This window comes from Mchenga conophoros, linkage group LG20 (genome assembly GCF_057382185.1).
Source record: "Mchenga conophoros isolate Kocher_MC1m ecotype Shallow Benthic linkage group LG20, M_conophoros_male_GT1.1, whole genome shotgun sequence".
NCBI lineage: Eukaryota > Metazoa > Chordata > Actinopteri > Cichliformes > Cichlidae > Mchenga > Mchenga conophoros.
The window spans coordinates 3,143,877-3,169,888 of NC_140545.1; the positions used below are offsets into that span (position 1 = coordinate 3,143,877).

Consider the following 26,012-nt stretch of genomic DNA (forward strand, 5'->3'; position numbering starts at 1 on the left):
CTTCCAGGTACAGTTTTTATAATATTGCATTTTATTCTGTGCACAGAGTAAAGTATTATGGCCCTCAGCTGCATGACACACTTAAATATTCTAATGGTATGTTTTTACAATAGCATAATTATATAAGCTACTGTACATACAGGAAATGTGATAACATTGTGTGTATTTGATCAGTCTATCCATTAGATGCTGTTGAAAATAATCTTTTTTTTTTAATGATGTGCACTCACAGTGAGACACTTTGGTGCATCTTTCTTTTTCGTGAGAGAACAGTGTTGTTCGAGTCTGCAGGACAATACCGGCATGCTTTCAAGGTATCTCAAGAGTACTTGTCTGGGTCGAAGGAGAAGCCTCACCTTTTCCTCTGCGTGGCCGTGGTGTTTGGGTTTACAGCACGCCACTGCAAACTTGTTCCCCAGACACAGGCCTCTGCTTTGATTATCAGCCAAATGAAACTCTGCAGCAACAATGTCCCGTGTCTCACTTTGTTATATCAGGAAATAGATGAACTTCTCCCAAACCTTCAGGGTGTTCATGTATTTTTCTCTCTCCCAAGCAGGAAGTTGAGAGGTCAGAGAATGATTCTTCTCCACGCAAAGAGCCAAACCTCAGTTTCATCCAGCCTTTCAGATTGATGGGAGAGGCCGAACACTCCTCAGCTGTGCATTGTGCTTTCTGTACAGCCATTAGTGAGCATTAAAACGGCTAAATAATAAATGCACTTCAACTGACTGAGAAGCAGATAGCACGAACATCTTTAAATATCCCCTAAAAATAGACCCATCATCAGACAGAATTTCCTATAGAGTCAGTTTAGTTTCCTGAGTAGTCCTATAAAAGACTTGGCATTTCCTATTTTTCACTGAAACAGCCACCACCATCTCTCTCTTGTCAGAGCATATGATAGATGGTCTAACTGGTAGGTCACTGCTGTTTTTATAATCTTGCAGTGTGTGTGTGTATATTTATGCTGAATGCCCTAATGCTCACGGTTTCCATGCAGAAGCATGGGTGACGGCTAAACTCAAGGTCACTTCTTCATTACAGTTAGGGCAGCACTTCCTTCCAGCCGTGTGGCTGCAATGGGGTATAAAAGAAATAAATTATCCCTCAGGGAGCCTGTCACAAGGGCAGGAAAACAGGGCAAGTTCCGTCTTCAAATCAATTTAAATTCAGCCAAGGAGTGCAACCAGTGGCTCTGAAGAATGACTGAGACCCCCAGCCTTCACCACAGCCGGTATAAATCAGACCTGGAGCCAGGACTTTTACCATACTGAGCAATGCGTCTGCATTGCTTAACCCAAGACCCCTCTGCAGACCTAATGATGGCCGAGGCTCATTCCAAGACACCAGGTGGCCCAACTGGCCCAGATCGACTCCTGTGTCTGCGTTAGGAAAGAGCATCATACTTTATTATCAGAGGAAGCAAGAGAAACAGGCTCCCCAATTTATCTTGTCTTCTCACAAAAGGGTTTCATTTTGCTCTTTTTCTCTATCTTAAATGTTTTAACACCAAGAGGATGTTTATATGCTCTTAGCCTTAAAACAGATGGTAAACTATTTGGTGGAGTTTGTTTTGTTTTCCACATAAAATTTATCTGCATTTACTGTTTCAGCTTACAGAGAAGGGGGCAGTTAAATGCGGCTTTTTCCAAGGGCATTTTTTCTTTGTTTGCTAAATATAGCCACACTTTTATTCTATTGGCAGCAATTATGATTCCTTAGTCTGTAAGTGTTTACTGATTTAAAAGACGTTCTTTCTCCGAGAGCCAGAGGGATCAAGGTTAGCTTTTTTTTATCGCTTTCAGCCATCTTGTTTTCATTACTTTGGGCACGGTTGTGCGCACACCTCACCTGCAACATTGCTTTCTTAATAGTACAAACAGGCATGTGCATGGTGTCTGATAAAATGGCATCTACAAATATTTTACAGGAGCTTGTTCAACACGCTTCCACGACATTTATGCACTTAGATATGATTTGTTGTTATGTGTCTTCACCAATGTTCCCTCTAATTTTTCATGTTTCTGAGCGAACACACAAACTCCCTGAGCGGTCCCTTGGGCCACTGTGAGCGACATCAGACGTGTGCACTGTGGTCACGCCAGCATTGAAGTTACACGGTTTATTAAAAATAATCAAATTACAGCATTTACATTTATGTTAGACTACTTTTAATTAACTGCTTTAGCCCACTTACAAATAATCTTGTTCATGACCTGTGTAGCATGTTAACACTATTGGAAGTAAAAATAACTTGAACTCCAATTTTGAAAACACAACTTTCTTTTTTCTATTTGTATAAAGCTCTGACTTGTATTCTGAGTCTGTGGTCTGGGAGAGAGTCCTGTAACTCTGTCTGCAAAATACAGGATATAATGACCAATGTTGTGCAATTAATTATATAGTTACTTCTTCAAAAAAGTAACTGAGCTATGCAAAAAAACAAAGTTTTTTGCAGCTGTTTACCTAAAAATGCAGCCAAGGTGTTTTTTAAAATAAGTATTTCAAACTATTTACAGAACAATCAGCTGTTCTGCATCAAATTTGATGCCACACAAATTATTTGTGCCACTCCAAAAAATAATTTCTGTCCACTATGAGATAAAGGAGAACAACAGCCTGATACCTGCAGGCAGTGGCGGTCCTAGCCGCCACTGCCACACTCCCTCTGTTTTTCTAAACTGAGCACCTGATGGCTTTGAACTTTTCTTGTCCATCTTCCATTGGTTTTAATTTTGCACTCCAGTATGAACACCCATCCCCCAACCCGAGGATCACCACAGCATAACCTAATAGACCTGCACCTTAGTTCACAGAATCGCTTTGTCTGGGGTTTATTTCTGGGATTTCACACAAGCCAGTATTCAAATCAAGAATATATAATTACAGCATTTTTCTGACACACACAACAAAACTATTGACTACACTACACACTAACTACACAAGATTTGCACTAAACGTTGCAAATCTCTCACATCTCAAAACACCGCCATCACTCCTAAAACTCCCCCTTTCCTAAACACTAAATGCCATGTTGCTATATCATTTTTTGATTGGTCGACATGGTACATTTTTTGACCAATAGGAAAGGGTGGGAGGTTTTGGTTTTGCTCACAGGTGGAGAGTGCTTTGGAGCGTTTTCCTTATAAAACTCAGTTTTTACCGTTTCTTCCCGCAGTAAATATAAACAACGACAGTATTCAGGAAGAAAACCAAACATTGCAGATATTTTTATCATAACTCTGGTTTTACGTGGCCGATCAACACAATTTAAAAACTGGTATGAAGTCCACACTTTTTCCGTCAATTGTTCCGTCTGTCCTGCTCACATCTCCAATGGTTGTCCAAGTTGTCATTAACGTGGCTTCACTCCACATCAGCCACGCCGCTTTGCTCGCTAAAACACCGGTGTCACAAGGACGCTGTCATAGCCTGTCAACGACGTTGATTAGCTGCGTATATACGAATGTGAATCGCGTTATTGGCTGGACTATGGGATAAGGTGGCATCGTTCTAATCCCATACGGGAGCAGCCAGTCACTGACTGACTAACACTGCAAAACAGAATTGTTAAAGTTTTAATTTTAATTTCAATTCAGGTTAGATTTTTTTTTGTGCGCAACGCAGATTTTCTGTGCGCAGAGACCATGGCAGCAGTGCGCAATTGCGCACGCACGCAGCTTAGAGGGAACATTGGTCTTCACCCATTTAATAGTTCTGGGCCAGCTGCAAGAAGTGCATGCACACACGCAGACACACGCAAGCCAATATGCAAACACAAACAAAAGCTGTACACCAGATATTGTCCTTTTGATGTGACATGTGGATGGGATGTTTAATATGTTGTGGAAAAGGAGTGAAAGGAATTTCCTCCCTTACATGGTTCTTTTTTTTTTACTGCAAACTGCATTGTCATGCAAAGCAGATGAGAGGATGCCCAAATAGGACAAGAAGAATGAGATGCAGAGAAAATAAGTGCAGAGGTTTGGAAGCTACAGTGAGTTATGGTAACCCCAAACACTGTCAAGCTGTTTGGGCTGGAGCAACTGTACATATAACACCCTCCTCTGTACGAACAAAACCATGAAGTAACCAGAGCATGAACTGTTATTGTAGTGAAGGAAGGGGAAGCCAGTGTAAAAAGATACAGTCTGCTCTGTGATTACTGAGTTAGCCCCACACTTTGTTGACTTTGTTCTGCTTTGCGAAAAGTGTGAGGAACGAGCAGGAAAAACGATGCCTATGGAACAGACAGAAAAGCCTGACTTCATGTGAAAATTATTTGTGCAATGCCGGTTTCCACATTGCTGAATCCCGCTAAGCCCATCGAGGTCTGTGGCCTGAGCCGGTGTGCTTTACACACCTCTGAGCGCACGCACACACACACACACACACACACACACACACACACACACACACACACACACACACACACAAATTCCTCTGCAGTTATCCTTATTTCACAGCAAATGTTTTGTCTTGTGTAAGAATAATAAAGATAAACTTTTGATAAAAGGCTATACAGTGGGGCAAAAAAGTATTTAGTCAGCCACCGATTGTGCAAGTTCCCCCACCTAAAATGATGACAGAGGTCAGTAATTTGCACCAGAGGTACACTTCAACTGTGAGAGACAGAATGTGAAAAAAAAAAATCCATGAATCCACATGGTAGGATTTGTAAAGAATTTATTCATAAATCAGGGTGGAAAATAAGTATTTGGTCAATAACAAAAATACAACTCAATACTTTGTAACATAACCTTTGTTGGCAATAACAGAGGTCAAACGTTTACTATAGGTCTTTACCAGGTTTGCACACACAGTAGCTGGTATTTTGGCCCATTCCTCCATGCAGATCTTCTCGAGAGCAGTGATGTTTTGGGGCTGTCGCCGAGCAACACGGACTTTCAACTCCCGCCACAGATTTTCTATGGGGTTGAGGTCTGGAGACTGGCTAGGCCACTCCAGGACTTTCAAATGCTTCTTACGGAGCCACTCCTTTGTTGCCCGGGCGGTGTGTTTTGGATCATTGTCATGTTGGAAGACCCAGCCTCGTTTCATCTTCAAAGTTCTCACTGATGGAAGGAGGTTTTGGCTCAAAATCTCACGATACATGGCCCCATTCATTCTGTCCTTAACACGGATCAGTCGTCCTGTCCCCTTGGCAGAAAAACAGCCCCATAGCATGATGTTTCCACCCCCATGCTTCACAGTAGGTATGGTGTTCTTGGGATGCAACTCAGTATTCTTCTTCCTCCAAACACGACGAGTTGAGTTTATACCAAAAAGTTCTACTTTGGTTTCATCTGACCACATGACATTCTCCCAATCCTCTGCTGTATCATCCATGTGCTCTCTGGCAAACTTCAGACGGGCCTGGACATGCACTGGCTTCAGCAGCGGAACACGTCTGGCACTGCGGGATTTGATTCCCTGCCGTTGTAGTGTGTTACTGATGGTGACCTTTGTTACTTTGGTCCCAGCTCTCTGCAGGTCATTCACCAGGTCCCCCCGTGTGGTTCTGGGATCTTTGCTCACCGTTCTCATGATCATTTTGACCCCACGCGATGAGATCTTGCGTGGAGCCCCAGATCGAGGGAGATTATCAGTGGTCTTGTATGTCTTCCATTTTCTGATGATTGCTCCCACAGTTGATTTTTTCACACCAAGCTGCTTGCCTATTGTAGATTCACTCTTCCCAGTCTGGTGCAGGTCTACAATACTTTTCCTGGTGTCCTTCGAAAGCTCTTTGGTCTTGGCCATGGCGGAGTTTGGAGTCTGACTGTTTGAGGCTGTGGACAGGTGTCTTTTATACAGATGATGAGTTCAAACAGGTGCCATTCATACAGGTAACGAGTGGGGGACAGAAAAGCTTCTTACAGAAGACGTTACAGGTCTGTGAGAGCCAGAGATTTTCCTTGTTTGAGGTGACCAAATACTTATTTTCCACCCTAATTTACGAATAAATTCTTTACAAATCCTACCATGTGGATTCATGGATTTTTTTTTCACATTCTGTCTCTCACAGTTGAAGTGTACCTCTGGTGCAAATTACTGACCTCTGTCATCATTTTAGGTGGGGGAACTTGCACAATCAGTGGCTGACTAAATACTTTTTTGCCCCACTGTATATGAGAGACGTTTAAGAAGAAATTATGTTTTGCACTGATAATCAAGACTAAAAGCTTGGGTTATGTAATCATATAAATAGAAATGGGACTGAATTGTTTACACAACCTTGTAAATTACTTTCTTAAATGGGGGAAAAACAAACCAAAGATATAGGACAATAATTTGCCATTGACAGAATAAACTGTGACTTCCTGTCGGATCATTCCTTCTAAAAGGACAACATTTATCTCTAAATATTTCATTCCACATCGGCAGTCATGGCCACTAATGTGCTGGCTGGAGTTACGCACTTTGAACTCCATCACACAACAAAGAGAAGCAGGAGTTTTTGTGTTAGCATCGACTCGCTGGCCTCCATTGAGTGTTTATTTGTCCGTTCCATTTATATCTCTCCATCCAGCTGTCCGCGACTTCCCACAGTCCAATAGGTGACTCTGTGAGGCAACATCTGGATTCCTTCCAGCCCCTGCCTATTCTAAATTAACAACACTGCGATGGCTTTCTTCTCTCCTTGTCAAGGTGCCAGAAGACGAAAGCACTTAAACCACAAGTGTGAATGTGTGATGACAAAGCAGCAGAGAAGCGGTCATCTGAGAAACTCCTTGTGTTCTCTACACTGTGCAGTATTTATGTGAGCAGATCACTTTACTCGCAGTATACATCAACTCTATAGGACTAAGTGAGAGGCTGCAGTTGTGCTGTTTTTGTTGATGCTAAATTGTTTTTCTGTGGAGTGAAGAGTCTTTGCTAAACCTTATTTGGGGCACAGACAGAAATAGATAAGCTAAGTTTAAGTCTCTGTAATAAACTAGATCACATCAGCATGACTTTCCCCTGAGCACCTCTATGTCATAAACTGGATGCAGAAGGAGGGCATGGAGTTCATAAGGCAACATAATAATAACATTAGTAAACCATAACCAGTAAAAATCACATCCAATCTGCCTGTAAAGTTGAAGCTGGCATCAGCCTCGAGTCTCCATCAGCAGCACACAGCTGCCACAGTGTGCTCAACCAGTGGCAATGCACTACAGGAATTTAGAAAGGAAATGCAAGCTACCGCACTCCCTGCTCACAGAATTAACATCTGTAACAGATTTTTCTTTTTTTTGGCATGTGTGCATGTGTGTGTCCCCGTTATGAGAAAATGTGACAGGACACAAGCTGCTGACGTGCTGCCTTGTTTAATGCACTGCTCTCCGTGAATATCGAGGAATACCAGTGGGACAGCGCTGCCTCTCTTGCGCTGACAAAAATAGCCATCATGTCCACTGAGAGTTCAGCCACAGCCTCCAAGCTGAACATGTTTACAGAAAAAAAAGGAATTGTTTTTCAAGAGTTTGCAAGCTAGCACAAATGATATTTACTACGCACAAAGCCTTAAAACTTTTTTATCGTAACCGGATTTATGAACATAAATGCTTAGATTATCAAGAGAGATTTTAAGTGGACTGCAACGGCCAAGATGGTTACTGTCACAAAGGATTTACTCATCATCCAACCAAGTCTGTCTGACTACAGCAGAAAAACCACACTGACATGTGGTTTTCTTTTTTTCTGCCAACTCCACAGATATTTTGGTTTGTTAATTTTGGGTAGGTTTATCCTGCTCGTGTTCCTTGAGATAGATTTATTTTTCCCTCACCCCAAGGCCGTCTTGAATTCCTGTAGCTTTGTACGTGTTGCAAAGTAAACACGTTAACAGGCAGATTTAAATATGCTGTTTTTGGGGCTGCATGGGAGTTAGGAAAGGTGGAGACATTTTCATGCGACTTGGCCACCCATAGATGGGATACAATTCAACTACTTCAGCATGTGAAAGATAAATCTGCTTAAAGCTGGTTATTACTTGAGTTCAGGTGACTAGTTGCAGCTAGTTCTAGACTGGAAAATAAAAAGAAGCACTGTAGATGACGTGTTGCTGTGAAATAACAGACCTTCCCATCTGTCTAGAGAAAAAGGAATTTATAGATTTTCGCTTTACTACAACCAATAAAATAAAAGTCATTTATTCACTTTCCTGGAGGAGACACATCCACTTGACCTGTTCAGGCCAGTCTGCGCAGCCACATTATTGACATTTCATTTGCATGGAAGCTTTGACCTTTGCAGCACAATCTGGTCAGGATGTTCCACTGTTTAAGCGGGACCCAATACAATGCATGAGCTCTATGTGATTTCTTTATTTGTAAAGTCCAGGTTTATTGATCTGTTGTTTCCAAAAGAAGAAACCATTGTTACAAAACTCCACCCATACCGAGAGTCAATCGTGTGTCAAAATTCATCTTTAAAGACTCAAAAGCACATAAGAGACACAGTCTGAATAAAAAAATACAAAGACTGCTACTTCTGCTCCTTGCCCCAAAGCAGATCAAGTGGCAAAATCCTGTTGGTTTGTCTCAACACTGGATGATGGATAATTGGTCGAGCCCCATCAGAAATCAGTCTTTAATGATCCAGTATTTAAAAAGCTGTTTTGGGTCAGTTTATGCTTGGATGGTGCTCTTTGCGCTGAAAGCCAAGTAGTAGACCAGGATACCAATGAGGGCAGCAACCACTTCAGTAGACACCCATGGGCCATTCCATGCACCCTGTAGTGAGCAGGGGGGGGAAAGGAAACAGGTTTAAGGACAAGAGTAAATAAGGCAAATGAGGGACAGCCAATCAGAAGAAAGTTGGCTTAAATAGTAGTTTTATGGTTTTAAATGGAGAGAGTTTCAGAGTGAACGGCCTGTGGGGCTGCACAAGTGCCAATAAGAGGCAGATAAGGTTTATTTTTAAATGAGAATCACACAAAGCTAAAGGTGGAACTGGAGTTTCATGTTTACATGAGTTTGTTGTTTTGAATGAATGCAGAGATTCCAACCATAAATCAGACACTGGCCCCTTGGATGCATCCGCACAGGAAACAGCAAAGAGACCGCAGCAAGTCAGTGACATTTGGTAACGTCAAGCAACGAGGGGCAAAAAAATGCTGGCAACATGAAATTGGTGGACCCCTGAGTCAAACTTTTTGCAACTCTAAAGAGAGCAATTTAAGCCACTGCTAATGAGAGCGTAACATCCTGTTGATTGTATGACGGTATGATGCATGAGTGGGAGGTAAATAAAGTTAGAGGGTTACCTGCACACTATCATGTCAAATTTCTGGTAATCATGTGTACTTAAGTCCAAAGTTCACTTGCCATTTGCTCTTCTTTAAGCTTCACTAATTCTTAAGGAAACAATATGACTACTCTGCAAAATAGAGGCCTGTAAGAGTGTGCAGTCAGGCGATAATCTCTCTGGGTTTATTCATTCACTGGAGACCTTTCAAACATGCCAGGAAGTTACGTGATACTTGATGTAAGCTCACTAAAGCTGATACAATTTAAGGGCGTTTACTGGCTTTTAATTTACAAGATAGCAGGATCATGACTCAAGTGATGTGTTCAGTCTGAGATCCTAGAAGAAACTCACCCTGTGGTCAATGTTGACAGAGAAGAGAGGGTGAATGGCATTTACGTCTTCATTGTTTCTCTGGGCCTGGAGCAAATGAGATTAACAGATTTAATTGAAATTAAAGCATATTTGATTATAAAGACGACTCATTTCAAAACAAGTGGAGCTCAAGCAAAGGAAACCGTAAGCTGATCAACAACACATAATACACTAACCTTGCGCAGGGCACTGTAGGACTCCTCATCGAAGAATTTGACCTGATATGTTCCAGAGGTTGCCTGTTTGTGAGGAAGACTCCAGGACACCTGATGGAAGAAAGTACACATTTAATAATAGCTGATTATTTACTTTTTTTTGTTTCTTTAAGATACTTTTAGTTTAAAAATGTGTCTAAATGTAAAGCCTCGAGTCTGTACTAAAAGGCAAACGTGTATTTTAATGGCCTGCTGATGAAAGGGTTAGGGATAAATGTAAACTACTGTCTAAGCAAGTCATAAGGTACAAGTATCCTAATGACCCCGGTAGTCCTTATTTGAAAAAGACACTCACCTATAGTAAATCAACAATATTTCTTTTTTTTTTTATAAGCTCTACATGAGATTGTTCATCTGTGAAGGGTCAATAAACCTCGGGGCAGCCACCTAATCAAAGACATCCTGTGACTATTAATTCAATAGAAATTACTTTTGACAAAGGAATTTAATATATTTTTATTGCACTGGTGTGTGTGTGTATTAGTGTGTTGGTTCACTTAATTTCTATAATTTGCTGTCCACTTTTTCCTTTTTATTGCAATTTACTGAAATTACTGCTACAAGAAGTCATGAAGTCATGACCAAACTGGCAGGAAAATCCAGTTAAAGGGCAGCATGTTTTGATATCAATATGTATGTACGAATCCATCCAGCATAGTGAAAATGTATAACAAGAGGAAGTACTTTGATATTTTCTCCCACCTTTGCTTATAAGCTTTAAGGGTGGTCTCAATTAAGAGCTGATCAGTATAGGCTAATACCAGCCAACTGACTGCTGTGAGTCTATCAGTAAATGAGATTACATTTACATATATCTGTAACTAATATTTATTAGTTGTGTAATACTGATTTGGTGCTGTCTAATCTTGGCTGAAAAAATTCAAACCGTTTCTGAAACTTTTTATAATGAGACATTATTACTGGCACAAAGCTGATAAAAACAATGAGAAATAAAGCAGTATCGGGTAAAACTGTAACCACGATCATCTGGCTCATAATAGATTTAGACAGCACTAAAATTATTGTGACTATATGTTCAACCTTCTGTAGTTCAGTACCCATAAATCTACAAAGTGCTACTACGTTTTCAGCTGCTCCCTTTATAGGGGTCATCACAGTGGATCGTTTGCCACCAGCTTCACCTGCACTCTTCCTCTTTTTCTCCTTCCTGGCTGCTTCATACTCAACATCCTTTGTCCAGTGTACATTTAGAGTTTCCTACTCTCACCTAGACTAGCCTCCTTCTCTCTCCCTGCCTCCTATCATCTTTTCCCCTTCTCCTCTTAATTTGTCTTCAGTCAGTAGTAGCACACTATCAACCAGCATCCTGTTGGCCAGCAGCACTGGAGGTGGCCATTGTTGTTAACCTGGGCCCCGATCGATCTGGTATGGAAACCTTTTCCTTGATGCCCCGCATGTTTGATTTGGCAAAGATTTTACACCAGATGCCCTTCTTGATGCAAACCTCCCCTTTCATCCAGGCTAGAGACTGATTGATTTTTTTTCACTCTGCTAACAAATCAGATTCAGTAAAAGCAAGTACCTTGACCTGTAGCCACATGTGAATCCATACCTGGTACTTTCCAACGTCCTGTCCTCTGGTTACAGGGAACTGTCTTCCATTGACATCAGCATACAGCGTTACGCTCTGCAGAGAGCAGAAATCACCATGAGTGCTCCAGTAGCATCAGTACATCATTGTGCTGCTGGCTGTGTTAGAGGTGGACAGTTACCTGTGCTCCGTTGGCGCAGGTCAGGCTGAGTTCAACGATGAAGACAGACTCTGATGAGATGACGGCGTCAGAGGTGGTGTAGGCCGACGGAGTGATGACTGGGTCCGTGCAGCTCTCTCCTATGGGCACAAAGAGCAGAGTTGAGGTCAGCTGAAATCCTGCACATGATCATCTACACAGCATCTATAGATAATACAACTTTCACCACTCTGCCCTCCTGTGGCTACGAGATTGCGGGTAGTGATTCAATGAATTAGCTACTAGCTAAAGCTGATTAGCATTACAGGCTTATTAACCCGGTATTCTCTCTTACAGAGTTGTCTTACCTGAGCAGGCGACCACCAGCAGCGCAAAGAAGGCGGCTATCCGGATCATCGTGACGTCTCGGAGGTTGTTTAAGAGGTTTCGTGTTGCTCCTGAGGTCCAGTTGCCTGAGTGCTCGGCTCCTTCCAAACAGTAAAAAGGAAGAAGTCCACCTCAGCTCACAGCGCTTCTGCACCTCTGCGTCTGCGCACCAATGACGTGGACTCTCGAAACCGCAGAGCACCCTGGGAAAGTGCCCCGTCGACACGTCATCAGAATCAAAATGGCCGGAAGTCAGTAAATGATGGATCTAAACAGCTTTAACAAACTGACCTTATTTATTTTTTACAAATTTCTAATGAAAGCCTCCCTCATGGTCATTCACACCACAGCAAAGTAATAAAGTAATAGACAGACAATTAACAGAAAAGTTTAAACTGGACAAAAGTAAAAATAAATAAACGAGTGAAAGAAGTAAAGAAATAAATAATACACTTTCTGTGAATTACAAAAAATGTTGTTTTAGAAATAACAGCACAGTTTGGGGAATTAGATTATTATTTTTCAATTTAAGCCCAGAGTTGTGTTGATATATTTGTTTTATTTAATACTAGAGCATTTGTTTATAATATAGAATGGAGGAGACATGCGGTTGAGAGTGCACTTCTTGTTCTTATATTAAGATATCGCATGGATCAAATGTGCACTTAAACTTCTTTACAATGAAAGAAAGTGGAGGTTCACTTAGAATCAAAGTATGTGGCCCATGATTTACAATGAGTTTGACATCCTTGGGGATCTAGGGTATACAGAAATTTGTGACATTGCCTTTGAAAAATATGCAATAATTCAGTTATAATATATATTATAATAATAATTATTATCATTAATTATCTCCACCTTTATAGACAGGTTGGACAAAGATGAGTGTCCAGTTGAGGGAACTTAAGAAATCTCTTTATTAGATATTTTGTGATTCTCCTAAATTGAAAATCATTAAAAAAAATGTACTCAGGCTACTGAGACACACCTTGGTGAAAGTCAGCAGACGACCTGATTGTGGTGCTTTGTTAATAAATGATGATCCTTCCATGTTCAGGGTGATTTGCTTCCCTAAGTAAAGAAGAGTGAGGCCTATTTTTTTTTTTTAAACATACCTTTAAGTGATTTGAAGCAATATAAATCAAATTTAAATAAATTAAACAGGACAAGACACCAACAGAGATATTGGTATAGATTGAGCAGTGGTGCAGGGGTAAGGAGCTTAGATGTTTGGAGCGATTTTGGATGTTTGGAATAGCGTCCCAAGCATATTCCACTGAAGGTTTTCCCAGGGACATCCACAGGGTGGGACACCTGGGAGAAACCCAGAAAACACTGAAAAGAATACATCTCGTCTGGCCTTCAATTACTGAAGGAGGCCCCAGAGGCATCTAGCCAATGTTGCATGAGAAAGGAGCATCTCGACTACTTTTACTTAAGCCCGAATATATTATTCTATGTATAAAACCCCAGGATGAAGAAAAGAAATGCAAGTTATAGTCATGTTTTACATTCACATCTAATGAAGCAGTAAGCCTAGACAAATTATTTAATCAGCATGTAGTTCAAATATACAGATAAATCATAAAGAGATAAGTAGGAATTGACGTTTACAACTATAACATTCACAGTTTTCTTGACTTTGTGCCAGCATCTCATTTTGACAGAAATTTGATTAAGAGTGAGCACTTATGCCTGTATTGACTAAAAATTATTGACTGGCAGGGCAGCTGTTTAATATAATAAGAGAAGAAGTGCAAATATCAAAAATGCCTACAAACACATTGGTGCATTTCAAGTAGTTCACAGTTTTGACATAGTACCGCAGGCCTGTGGAAATCTGCTGTACATCACACGTAAGACAGGACTGAGTCAAGGAGACCTCAGAGAAAGGGCTCTCAGTCAAGGATCTCAGGTTTCTAGAAATAGATGTGCTGAAAGCTACTGTCAAAGGCCTTCACGCTACACCTCAACTTCCATTAGTATCATCTCTCCCTCGCCCCGTGTGTCTTCTTGTGCCATTGCTGATCATCTCAGTCCGCTGCATCTGCTGATTTGAAGAGCCCTGTTCCTCTCCCCCTGCGCCCATCCTGCTTTCCTTTCTTCTGGGGAGTCTGGACTGAGGGGGAGGACACAGTGGGGGTGGGATCCTGATGGGTTTGTCGAATCAAAAGCTCCTTAAAGACTGAGTCCATCTGGCGACAGACTTCCTGTAATGTGAAAATAAAAAAGTACGGATGAGAGAGGAAACAGGGGGAAGTGTCCGTTTTCTCTACTTTTCGACTTCAGAACTTCTGTTTCTGCTCGCCGCTCTTGGCAATGACTAATTACTCTGCATAGTAATTTACTGAACATCACTCAGATTTTCGTAAGCAGGAAACCCAGACTGTGGGTTTCCTGCTACCGTTAACACTTAGTTCTTCTTTTTGGTTATCAAAAATGGATTTTTTTCAAAAAAAAAAAAAAAAGGAAGGACAGCCCAGCCACTTGCTCTTTAGCAGCAGCACATTTCCAAGTACAGTTTGGCTCATTGTCCCCTTTAGCAACCTCTGATGTTGTAACGCTTACAGCTACAGACACAGATTACTGTGAGAACCCTTTATAATGGCTTCATTTAAAGTTGGCTCATTGCACAATGATGCGGTATTTTTCTTTTTAAAGACATTTATTAGGTTATAAACAGAGAGCTATAAGAAAAACAAGACACACCTTATCTACTCGAGAGGCTATATCCTCAGATGACCGTCTCTGGTAGCTGTATGCAGAAAGATCAGTCTGAATAATTATGTTTTACTCAAGCACAGTCAGTCAGCTGTTGTTGGGTTACTTACTCTTGCCCATAACAAGGAGAGGGCATCCTCCTTGGCTTACATTGCGGCCCAACAGGAATCTGAAGTGTGCACTTTCCACCTGAACCGAAGCTGCCTCCTCCTGGTGCAGCTGTTAATTTGTGTTCTAGTGCCCCGCTGCTATTAGCTCTGGGGCGTTCTCCCCTTCTGGGTGCTGCTACTCCAGACATTGACATACTTGTGCTGTTGTCAGCCAAAAAACCCATTTCTAAATCTGCAGCAAAGCAAATGTATACATCCTTTGTTATTCTTCAAAGACATCATTATATATTTTTAATGAAGCGATGAACTGAAATAGCCACATAAACTTACCATCTTTGCTAGGGGTGTACTCAGTTTCTATATCTCCATCAACATTGGTCTCTCTGTGAAGTAAAGAGCATAATATAATCATTCCACAATACACCCCCCAACCCCCGCATGTTATGTGAACTACACTTTTTCACTGTACCCGTCATCCAGTTCTAGTGTCATGCATTTCTCATAAACTGGTCCCGGCACTTCGCTCTGAGTGGGGAAGATGCTTTCTTGCTCAATGATGATGTCCTTCACCAGGGCATTGATCTGAGGCTGCAGGGTCACGACGTCGTCATCATGAGCCCCTCTTATCAGGCTCGGGCCAAAACACACGGCCAGATTGTAAGGTTGCATCATGTTCTCGTCACTATACTCCGACACACTGAAGGCAGAGAGAGAGGAGTAAATAAAGAAACAAAGAAAAATTAAAGTTGGTTAATTTTATTGGTTGTTTTTACCTCATATAATCTTATTTAACTGCACTAACAGTGGATGTTAATGATTCTCACAGAATGATTCAGCAATGAGAAAAAACAAGGCAAAAATTCAGGTTTTCCATATTCAAGTCACAGGTAACGACACTCACTGATAAAGGAATGCAAAGAGGTATCTCATGACGATGATAGCAGGCTCGGGGAAGGAAGAAATCACAGCTTTCAGCTCAGCTGCTCGCTCTGCCTCATTCTTTATTTCTGGAAAACAAAAAGGTGATGAAATAAAAGAGAAGTTGCTGCTGAGCATCCTTAGCCACACTAATTATATCCACAGGTGCACAAGAACACTCACGGGCATGCTCCAGGAGCAGATTGGTGCTGTCAAGGGGGAAGAGTGGATTATCTAAACCCCTGAAGTAAAGCTTCAGCACTCCAGCCACCGAGTCAAGGTCATAACTCCCCTCAGCCAAAGGGTCCTCTCCTGCAGGGGAAGCCCATGGCACACTGCCCCACATTATTAATGCTCCATGGAGAGGAGCGCTATGAATAGAAGTTAATCTAACAAATACACACACCCCTACCTCGCTCAAAAGCGTCCCTGAGGTTATTGACCTCCAACTGAGACCCCGGCACTCTAAATATCCCTTCATGGTGGAGTCCTGATGGGCAGACAGATTATTGCAGTGGTCTAAAATGAGTGCCTGTTTCCCTCAGTCACTTTTAAACACAAGAGGCTAGATGTATGTGTGTCTGCAGTTGTCTTTTTACAATAACATCTAATGGTTTAATGTTACTTCAGCAATGAAGACTCACCATGGAGGTTGATATAGCGAATGCAGCTTTCCACAACAATTGGAATCTGTTGTCCTGATGCCTGAATTAAAAATAAACAATAAATTTCACTGACTCATCACGAGTCAAAGGGAAAAACTAAAATGACAACGAGAGAGCTGAAAGAGGAAACCGGTGTTACCGTTATGAAGGACAGCATGTCTCCATTGAAAAGTTTTTGGCTGTGCATCAAATTGGCACTCGAGTGATTCTTTCTGACACGCATAGACTTCCCAGTGTGTCTGGAGAATGACACACAGGACCGTGGAGGCACAGTGTTAAGACTGGTAGCATGAATAAATAAAAACGATGACTCAGCGACAACTGTTAAAAATAATTATATTCATACCGAGGCTGATGGTCATTTGATACTTCAGCTGGGAAGAAAAGAAAAAGGACGTAACATATGATAAGAGCAATCCGTTTTAAAAAGGAGAAATACTCTGTGTTTGGTATTTTGTTTGTGACACAGAGTCAACAACTTGTGGTATTGTAACGTGAGAAATGCAGAAGCAATACCTTTTTCTACAGCTTCTTTAAGCAGATCATGTTTAACTTGCAGTTTAGATACAAGAGAGCTGCCAACGAGGTACTCCTTTACTTTCTGTAAAACAAATTACACCGATCAGATTAGTATTTTTTTTATCGTTACCACACCAACTGCACATCATTGCTGTTGCCCCCAAATTTTACCGACTCACAGTAAAGTAGAGGTATTCTATTTCCTGCAGGCTGGCCCGTCGTCGAGTGGCGCTGGGCTTTACAGTCAGATTTTCAGTGCTGCCCTCCTGAGATGAAGGCTCCAGATCATCGCCGATGCCCTCCAGCAGAGAAGCCTGGGCTGCTGACATGCTCTTATTAACCTATGTGAGAGCAGCAGGGTGAGAGGTGTGTTGTGTAGATACCCACATTTGAGACATTATGTCACTTTCAAGTGCCAGCAGAACTGCTGAGATTTATACTTGTCTTACACACTGAGATCATGAGAACTATTAAAAAAGGGCTAAATATAGTCAATAATGAGGTGGAAGGCGTTCTCGCCTTTTATTATAGTGCTTTTGCATCTTCATCACTTTTAAGCACTTTTACTTCCTTTCTGTACTTGAGGCTGTGATGCTTTAATAAGTTTAACTAAAATTAGAATAAGGAAACAAGAAGAAATTTTCATAGACTATTTGCAGCCTCGTTAAAATTCAAAATATGATAACGAGCAGCCCTGGTTGGTGCGATTTTCTTTACCTCCTCAGTTTCCTGGGTGACGGCTTGCAGTCGAGTTTGTATCTGTTTGAATCTGGTCTCCAGTTCGCATATCATCTCACACTCCGCACTGACCTGAGTAACCTGAAATAAGATAAGATAAGATAGAACTTTATTAATCCCTCGGGTGGGTTCCTCTGGGAAATTCGATTTCCAAAAAGCACAGCACCGACAGAATGCAAGGGAGTCTAGAGTTGTTCCACACACTTAATATATAAAGTTCCTTTACATAATTTAATCAAAATACACACCTGGTCCCCATCGTGGGGCTGATAGGGGAAGCGTAGGGGCATAGAGAAGGTGTTGTAGTTGTCCTGCAGGAGGATGTCTCTATCCCGGCTCTGGTCCAGTCTAGACACGGTCTCCTCTATTTGCTGCAGGCCTGCGCTCAGGTTATCCTGGGCCTTCCACCGTCTTGACAAGTAGGCCTGCATCACCCTGCCCAAAGTGGTGTGGTAACCTGTATCTGCACACTGGAGGAGGAAACTGAATTTAGAATCACTTCATTCATTCGGGAGCTTTCAGATCATGACAGAAGGAATGGAAACAATGAGCGCTGGGGTTCAAATGACATGAGAGATCATGACCTTGAGTGCTATGTAGGGTTTTTGTATGTTGAAAGGAAAAGGTGACTGATGTACTCACATCTATGAGAGTAGAGATGTCTTGCAGGTAGTACTTATTCATGGAGGAATTGGCTGCAGCCAGGTTTAGGAGGTACTCATTTCGGGCCTTGCTGCACTTCAGCTTTATTTCTTGGACTTTAATTTGTCTCTACAGCACATAAACATTGTCAGTAAGAGTCACATGATACGTGCATGCACGCACATGACACCAAGCATTTACCTTTTCTATCAGCCTCTCCAGTTTTTTATTTGCACTCTGCTTCTGCTTTTCCTCTTGCTTCTCTGCTTCCCTCAGCTTCCCCTCTGCACAGACATAGTCTGAGTGGTACTGGTAGTATGTTCGCCATGCCTGCACACAGGCACAAAAAGCAATGCTTTCCTCTGTGTACTTAAGAAACGGAAAACATTCTGTGTGGTTGGTTTCTCACGTACCGCCTGTAGCTCTGTGGTAACCTTGAGTAGCCCATCTTGTAGCTGAATGCAGATGTCTTTACTCTGGAAAACACAGACAAAATATCAGAGAAGTGAGATGACACGACACAGCAAGGACACAGTGACCCACGTCATACTTTAAATATCAAGATTTGGAAAAACATGAACTGGTGGTTAAAGTGAGAATGGAAAAACGATAACAGAGCAAGTATTATGTCATTTGCACTGCAGAAGTGCATGGCAGTGTGTTCGTGGGTGAGCGCTTGCAGTAGTACCTTCTTTGCAAGGCGCTGTGTGTACTCCACACAATGTGTGAGAGGTTGGGTGAGAAAGTTGTTGCAGCTTTCACTCAGTCCATTATGGTCCCTACTTTCTTGGCGGGTCTGGGACAGCAGAGTAAGCCATACTTGGGACACAGAGTTACTACTGGGCTCCTTCCTGAGCGTGGTCATGCATAAACAAGAAAAAAAATACAAAAGGACACAAACTTTGAAGATTGAAATGAACTGCTGTGTAGTTTAGCACGTTATGTGCAGTGTGCAATTACCTCTTTATCCTTGATGTGAACCTTTCTGCTAGTTTTTCCAGGGAACGAGCATACTCGCTTTCAATCTCACCCCGTCGACGCAGGTAGTCTGTCAGGTCTTGCAGCTGTTGGTTCTTTTGCTCAAGTTGCAAGTCCAATACTTTCAGTTGGTCTACAAGCTGACAGCGAACCTCTGAAAGGCCGACAAAGACACACTTACTGTGACAAGTAGGTTAGAAACTGGTTTCACTGATCAGAGTTAAGATGGTGTGAAATAAAGAGGTTGTGTTTCTCAGTGTGGCACAAACCACCACATGCCTTTTACCTTTGATTTGAATGTCGTAGTCCACCACACTGACCCGCTCCTTCCGAAGTTTGACATGGGAACTCATTGTTGATCCAGCTGGGTGGAATTCTGTATAAAGGCAGTGATTGCTTTCATTTATAAGCTAGCATGAAATATCAGCTCTGTTCTGTTAACCCTTTCTTAAAGAGGGGAGTATGCAAGCTGATCAGTATCCTTTGGTGGAGAAAACCTGTTAAACCCACTGTTACACCCTTTCTACTGAAGTCCCCTCCACCACCTCCACCCTTCCCCTTCCTCCAATAGACCCTACGCACTTCCTCTTGAGAGACTTGTAGAGCTGAAATGAGCATGTTCGTCTTACTGTAGCACATCTTTTCAACGTGGTCACACTCTGCTGCGTTTCCCTGAACAGCAGGCAACTAGAAAACCGGTTGGCATGTGTTGCTTGCTTGCACCGGGCAGACTGCAGAATTGCACAAGGTGCAAAAATAACTCTAACAGCATCTCAAGCTGCCCTAAAAATAGGACGAACCACAAGGCGCACAACTGTGCGGGGATGTTTGTGCTCAACACTACAGGTGGTTTTACAGAAGAAGAAAAAAAGAAGGAAAAAGAACTTTCACCAATAAAGGTTTAAATCCTTCTGCCTTTCACTTTACAGCATGTCTTGGCCGGTTGAGAAGACTATACCCAGGTATATTCCAGTTCAGGATGAACACGACAGGACATGTTTATCGGAGAACTGGCTTTACCCTTTAGTCAGACAAAGAAAACTACCAGGTCTTACTGATAGAGGTTTAACTGATCGTTTCTGATAGGTTTCAGTTTCTTGACACGCTTTTAACTATAATTTATGGGTGAAACTTACACCCAGGTCTATTCTCAAGAAAAAAGAAAGATGAGTGTGGCTGGAGCACGGCGGTTTTTCTTCAGCGCACGATAATCCTGAACTTTGCAAAATACTGTACATTAAAGGAAATTTATTGCAATTCAAAAAGAGGAAGATCAGAGTGTTGTCTTGCTGGATCATACCCTTTTGTACACAATCAATACGCACACATTCTCTCCATTTCTCCCCCTCAACTTCCCTTTTTTTTGAAAGCCAAACATCACTCATCAGCACTCTCTTTAGCTGAAATGTGCACTCTCCCAACAGATGACCTGCTAACATGACTCTGCTGTATTTCAGCATGGCCCAAACTCCCTGCAAAAAGGAGTTCAATTTTTGCAGCCTGTGTCACCCTTTTCCATTAGTCGCTTCATTCTTTCTCCATGCGATCAGCTGGTGAATCACCACATCCTATCCTCACAACCTGCCGCAGTATTTCATTAAGGCTAGTCTTAACCTTATTGCTACTATAGCGTTTCAGTTCCTGTTTTACTAAAGTAACCTTTTCTACCATTTTAGTGTTTTTTTAAACAAGCACAAACAAGTAGAGGCGTCTATAGTTATGAAACATCACTCGCCCTGGGGGGGGGGTTTGTCTATAGCCAACAACAACATAAAACGATCAAGCAATGCAAACCTTAACTGCATAACAGCATGCGCCTTTTTAATACAAAAACATGTTCATTAAGTGTTAAACTGACTACCAGTGCTGATTTGGTGAGACAGGAAAACAAATAAAAATCAATAAGAGTGTCATACGTGCAGAGAGTCATACCTGATCAGGAGTCTTGACTAGTCTTTCCTCCACACTAAACTGAACTAAATGATGCCAGTTAATAGCGCAGTAACTGCTTCACCTCCCCCTCACTTTGGACACGGATGGATGTGGGTGGAGTGGAAGTCATCTCTGACTGACTCTCTCTCTCTCACACACACTTACTTACTTCTGCTGTTCTCACCCCCCTCCCTCCCCGCTTCTTCTCACTCACACATTCAGTTTGAGCCATCAGTGTGTGACTGTGCATGTGAAAACCTTTTCTAGTATAGTCCTTCCTCTCTCTCTCTCTTTCGTGCCTCCTCTTGAACCCCACAGCAGGTTTTCAGTTCAGTCAAACAACAGCTGTTTTCACTGATTGGGCTCTCCTTGCCGGTTCCTGAGTGAAATCAGCTGCACTGAGCTGATTTCAGTTGAGGGGGAAAAAAGAAAGTTATTTTGAGTATTATTATTATGTTTTTTTAAATATATATATTTTTTATACACTGTCATGGCTACAATATGAGTGAGCGGGAGCAACCTTGACTTTAAAAAAACAAAACAGTCAGTTATGTAGATTAGGAGGGAAAAGAAAAACAGAAACAAAGACCACTGTTGCTATGAAATCATAACACAGAAAGATTTACAACAACATTGTTGACTTCTCTGTCTGAGAGGTGTTAAACAGCCTGCTGGTGTGAAGCTGAGCTTCTTGCAATTTGTCAGAGAGAGTCTAACTCTTTCAAAGATCATTAGGCATAATTTGTTCTTATCTGTCACGTACTTCTCTTTCACTCGTTTCCTTCCTCAAACAGACAAACAGACGGTGTTGCACAAACAATTAAAAAAAACAACTGGTATTTAACTTACGCATTTTGGATGACATTTGAGAAAGAACAGTTTGATTGAAGGGAGTCTCTGTTGAGTCCCAATGCAGCAGGGAGCTGTGTCTTTCAGTTTAAACCGAGAATGACCTTTGAACCTTGCTACACCCTACATAAAAGTAAACAAAATCTTTGAGCTCAACTGTAAACAGTCATGGCCCAACTATTCAGTTCACTGCAGGAAAAGTAAACTCATCTGAATTTAGTTACACTTAACTATGTCCCATTGTGACCTGTTATAGAGACCCATGACATTCCTGGCATTGAACTCTTGCTGTAGGTATTGTGAAAAGCCATGCAGTAGTCTTTCTCCGCCAGTAGGAGTCACTAAAGTATAAATTTGACAGTAAAGGCACTTCCCCACTTATGAATAATAGGCTTAAAAATGGGCTGAGTAGATGACACTTTAATATGAACTTCAGCATTCCATTACTACATGGCATCGAACATGTTTCCACAGTGGCCGTGCTTACAAGCACTCATTTTTACAGATCAAAATCCTTCCGATTGAAGACTTGTGGCAGCTGTTCTAGTATTTACACCTACCTACACCATATAGTGAACTGGTGGCATGCTCACAAGTGATTCATGTTTATCTCCTTGTCATGTGTTCAACCAGTTACCTGAAGACAGATATCTATGATGTCCTTTCCATCTTTAATCGTATGTATTAAAAACAAACTCTTTGCAGAGGATTAGTTCAGCTTAGAAGCTACAGTACCATTTTTGGAAAAAGAAAAGGACGTAGCCCACGGAGGAAGAATGCAGACACAATGAGTTGGGTTAAATCATTAACGTGGAAGAATTTTTCTTTTTATCAGTTTATTCCATCATCAAGGTTTTTATCCTATTTTTTGGGGTCTTTAACTTTTAATCAGATCATCACTCACAATACCAAGGTGGCAGTTGAATAACTTATCCGACTCTGCTGGTTTTCATTCAGAGATGCTCATTATTTGATGCCTTTTTTGACAAAAATGAAATACAAGAAGTATTATTTGACAGATTTATTCTGTCAAATAAAGACCAATTGAAAAGTACAGGCGGTCTTAAACCTCACACAGCTTTTACAATGACAATAATCCAATAAAAATGACCAGACCAGTAATTAATTTGTATTTAATTTAGATAACTGAGTAGATTGATGCTATTAACAAAGTCTCTGCTCATCACTGCAGGAAAAAAAAAATAACCAGAATTACCAAAAATAAAAAAGTGACGTAAATGTTGGAGCATTTTTGGTGCCGAGATAATCAGTGTGTAAGGTCAGGGGAAATGGCAAATAGATAAAAACTGGATGCAAGGGATGATTTTAAAAATGTCTAAAGCTGCAGTGTCACTGTGAATCAGAAGAGGAATCTTTAACATCTGTGCTTTCTGTTGCCTCGCTGACTTCGCTCAGCTCTTTGCTCTCTCCTCCGCTGTCTCTCTCGCTTTCTCTCTCATGGTCACCGGACCCCGACGGACTTTGGCCAGATTGTGCCTCTTGACCCGGCACGCGTGCTCCGGGTTTCCTCAGCTGTGAGATGACCAGGGGACCCAAAAGAAAAGAAAAGAAAAAAAAGTAACGCATTCAGATTTTGGTCACATGCTCATATTAAGGGGCAATTCAGAGTGAGTGACAATCAAACTAAAGTAGCTCATATTTTTTTTAAAAAAGATGTAAAAATCAAGTACCTCATCAGCCATGTGGGCCAGGTCTCTTTTCATGGCGTAGGCATCCTCCCCATCTGCGTAGTATTTGGGCTCTACTTCACTAATCCTGTGAAGGGACAAGATAGTAGATCAGTTAAAGTTGGTGCAAAAACATTCAGCTGTTCAGCACATTTTCAAACAGAATTTTAATGGATTTTAAAAATGAGAGTTATAGTTGAAACTATCACTAATCCAACCAACATTCTTTCATCTATATACACAAAGAAACAATCATGTAGAAAATGACCCTTAAAACTATTTTTAAAGCATGGTGAGGGAAAGAAAAAAGTAGACTGAGCCTTTAGAGACTTTAAAAAACAAAACAAAACCCAGTAGTACCTGGGAATAACAATCTTATAATTATCTACCAATATAAGTAACCATCACATTTGTGATACAGTTATCTGATTAATTATACTAAACACAGGTCAAATTATATCGACTACCAGTATTATTAAACTATTGTAGCCCAGCTGATGTAAATAAAATAAAAGTTGTAGTAGTACATGAATTACATTTAAAAAACTTAACAGTAATGTTGCTAGAGAAACAGAAATACTTACTGGAATTTAAGTGTGTTTGAGTACAGGTGCAGGGCAGCTCGGTTGCTGCAGTGGGGAGAAAACATTTCTTGAAAACAGGAGCACTTACAGATACAATTGGAGTCAGAACACATTTTGTACATAGGAATTCATACAATCATTTATGTACACAAAGAGATAAACCCTAGTTTGCAACAAGCCAAGAGTCCGCAGTACCTCTTGCGAACATGAAGTGAGACATATTTAGCATTGAAGTTTTCTATCATGGCCCGACTGGCTTGATCCATCAGCTTCTGAGCCAGTCCCAGACGTCGGTGGGACCGCTTTACTGCCTAGAAGACAGAGTGTTTTAGGTGAAGCTGGTGGTTTAAGAGCTAAAGATGTTAAGATTTGAACTTGGAGTAACCAAGAAGGATGCGATCAGAAATTAGTACATCAGAGAGACAGCTCAGGATGAGCAGTTTGGAGATAAAGAGGCAAAGGTGAGCTAGTTTGCAAATGTGCAATAGAATAATAGTGGATATATTATGGAGGTGCCAGACAGTAAGAAGTGATGAAAACCATGAAGAATGACAGAGGAAATGCTAGCGACATGATGAGATTGGAGGCAGATCCGCTGTGGTGAACCCCCTAAAGGAGCACCCAACAGAATATGAAGAAAAAGAGGCAAAGGAGTTGTCTGAGGTGTCGCAGGTGCTCCGACTCACCAGGGATGTTATGTGTCCATGAGGTACATCATCTGGGTCCTCCTCCCTATAAAGAGTTTGCAAAAGTCATAAGAATCAATGCGTTTTCTTAAAAGTGACAGCAGGATACAAATATGCTCGCTAATACTTACATCTTTGCGAGCACATATCCCACAATTTTCCCATTTTCATCCTCTGCTATATATGAGAGCTGGAACGATTTAAACGGAAGAACAATTAGAGACATAACCGTACACATTGTAATGGTATGTATGATAGGAGCAGTGCCATTAGCAGAGACAGGGAAACTGGAATCAGCACTGCTCGTTACCTGTGGCCATGACAAGCCGTGATAGAAGTAGTATTTCATCTGATAATTTTCTGGAAGACACAGCAGGTTACAGTGCTGCATGTTCATTAGGTCCTCCGGCTGAAAGAAACACATAAAAAGGGTCACACAGCTGACCGGCGATATCTGCTCAGCTAAACTGCAGCCTGTAACGTTAGCTTAGCTCTGTGCAGAAACAGCGTGGCTCTCGAGTGAATTTCTCTATACTTACCCGTGCGTTTCGTATGTTCATTTTCCAATATCAATTACTAACAAGATTATGAAAATCAAAAAAATCTATTATACTACACTGGTCAAATGATTCATAACAGTTCCCCTACGGGGTTAAAGAGCCTGTTTCGCTAGCTAACTAAATGGACGTGCTAGCAAGGAAAGCAAGAGGAAGGAGCGTGCCACAATAACGTCATACACGTCCGCTCTGCCGGGATTTCAGAATAAAAGTTGTACCTATTGTATTAATCGGATTTATTTTGAAAAAAAAGTGGCCATAAACCCTTGCTGTGGCCCGACGGTGGCTAACATAGACAGACAACTATAGGTAATTTGAGGTTATACATTTTTGTAAATTAACACGGAACTGATGCACACATTTTACTAGACAACATTCTCTGTTTAGATGAAGATTTTTAAATAATATGATACAAATGCAACACATTTTCAAACACTTCCAAACACAAAAGAGGATTTTTTAATAGACACTGGATTAAACAAACTGTTGTTGAAAAAGTTTATATTAGAGATTTAAA

General features: G+C 41.3%; 3 protein-coding genes across 5 annotated transcripts; all 3 read right to left on the minus strand.

The window, feature by feature from the left end:
* Positions 1 to 8,083: 8,083 nt before the first annotated feature.
* On the minus strand, positions 8,084 to 12,070 carry ssr4 (signal sequence receptor, delta). Its single transcript, XM_085258524.1, has 6 exons — positions 11,890 to 12,070; positions 11,564 to 11,682; positions 11,404 to 11,478; positions 9,792 to 9,881; positions 9,595 to 9,660; positions 8,084 to 8,726 (listed from the first exon to the last, which is right to left on the minus strand). The coding sequence occupies exons 1-6, from the start codon at positions 11,936 to 11,938 to the stop codon at positions 8,622 to 8,624; spliced, it is 504 nt and encodes a 167-aa protein (XP_085114650.1). The 5' UTR covers positions 11,939 to 12,070; the 3' UTR covers positions 8,084 to 8,621.
* A 778-nt stretch (positions 12,071 to 12,848) lies between these two features.
* LOC146550078 (rho GTPase-activating protein 4-like) lies at positions 12,849 to 22,180 on the minus strand. 2 transcript variants are annotated; one of them, XM_085258520.1, is made up of 23 exons: positions 21,981 to 22,180; positions 21,390 to 21,534; positions 19,486 to 19,575; positions 19,182 to 19,353; positions 18,910 to 19,072; positions 18,635 to 18,697; positions 18,423 to 18,551; positions 18,222 to 18,350; positions 17,828 to 18,049; positions 17,559 to 17,660; positions 17,021 to 17,182; positions 16,839 to 16,923; positions 16,669 to 16,696; positions 16,462 to 16,561; positions 16,302 to 16,362; positions 16,070 to 16,147; positions 15,841 to 15,969; positions 15,641 to 15,746; positions 15,209 to 15,436; positions 15,070 to 15,122; positions 14,740 to 14,971; positions 14,618 to 14,663; positions 12,849 to 14,118 (listed from the first exon to the last, which is right to left on the minus strand). In XM_085258520.1, the coding sequence occupies exons 3-23, from the start codon at positions 19,550 to 19,552 to the stop codon at positions 13,942 to 13,944; spliced, it is 2,532 nt and encodes an 843-aa protein (XP_085114646.1). In that variant the 5' UTR covers positions 19,553 to 19,575; positions 21,390 to 21,534; positions 21,981 to 22,180; the 3' UTR covers positions 12,849 to 13,941. The 2 variants fall into 2 exon arrangements, with proteins under 2 accessions (XP_085114646.1, XP_085114645.1); XM_085258519.1 differs by lacking the exons at positions 21,390 to 21,534; positions 21,981 to 22,180 and adding an exon at positions 21,132 to 21,355.
* Positions 22,181 to 22,799: 619 nt separating this feature from the next.
* On the minus strand, positions 22,800 to 25,665 carry naa10 (N-alpha-acetyltransferase 10, NatA catalytic subuni). Of its 2 annotated transcripts, none has more exons than XM_085258522.1 (8): positions 25,478 to 25,665; positions 25,249 to 25,347; positions 25,070 to 25,128; positions 24,939 to 24,984; positions 24,448 to 24,563; positions 24,253 to 24,297; positions 23,671 to 23,756; positions 22,800 to 23,533 (listed from the first exon to the last, which is right to left on the minus strand). In XM_085258522.1, exons 1-8 carry the CDS (start codon positions 25,496 to 25,498, stop codon positions 23,331 to 23,333), a joined length of 675 nt encoding a protein of 224 aa, XP_085114648.1. In that variant the 5' UTR covers positions 25,499 to 25,665; the 3' UTR covers positions 22,800 to 23,330. The 2 variants fall into 2 exon arrangements, with proteins under 2 accessions (XP_085114648.1, XP_085114649.1); XM_085258523.1 differs by having other exon boundaries at positions 22,800 to 23,513; positions 23,672 to 23,756; positions 25,478 to 25,664.
* Positions 25,666 to 26,012: the final 347 nt, after the last annotated feature.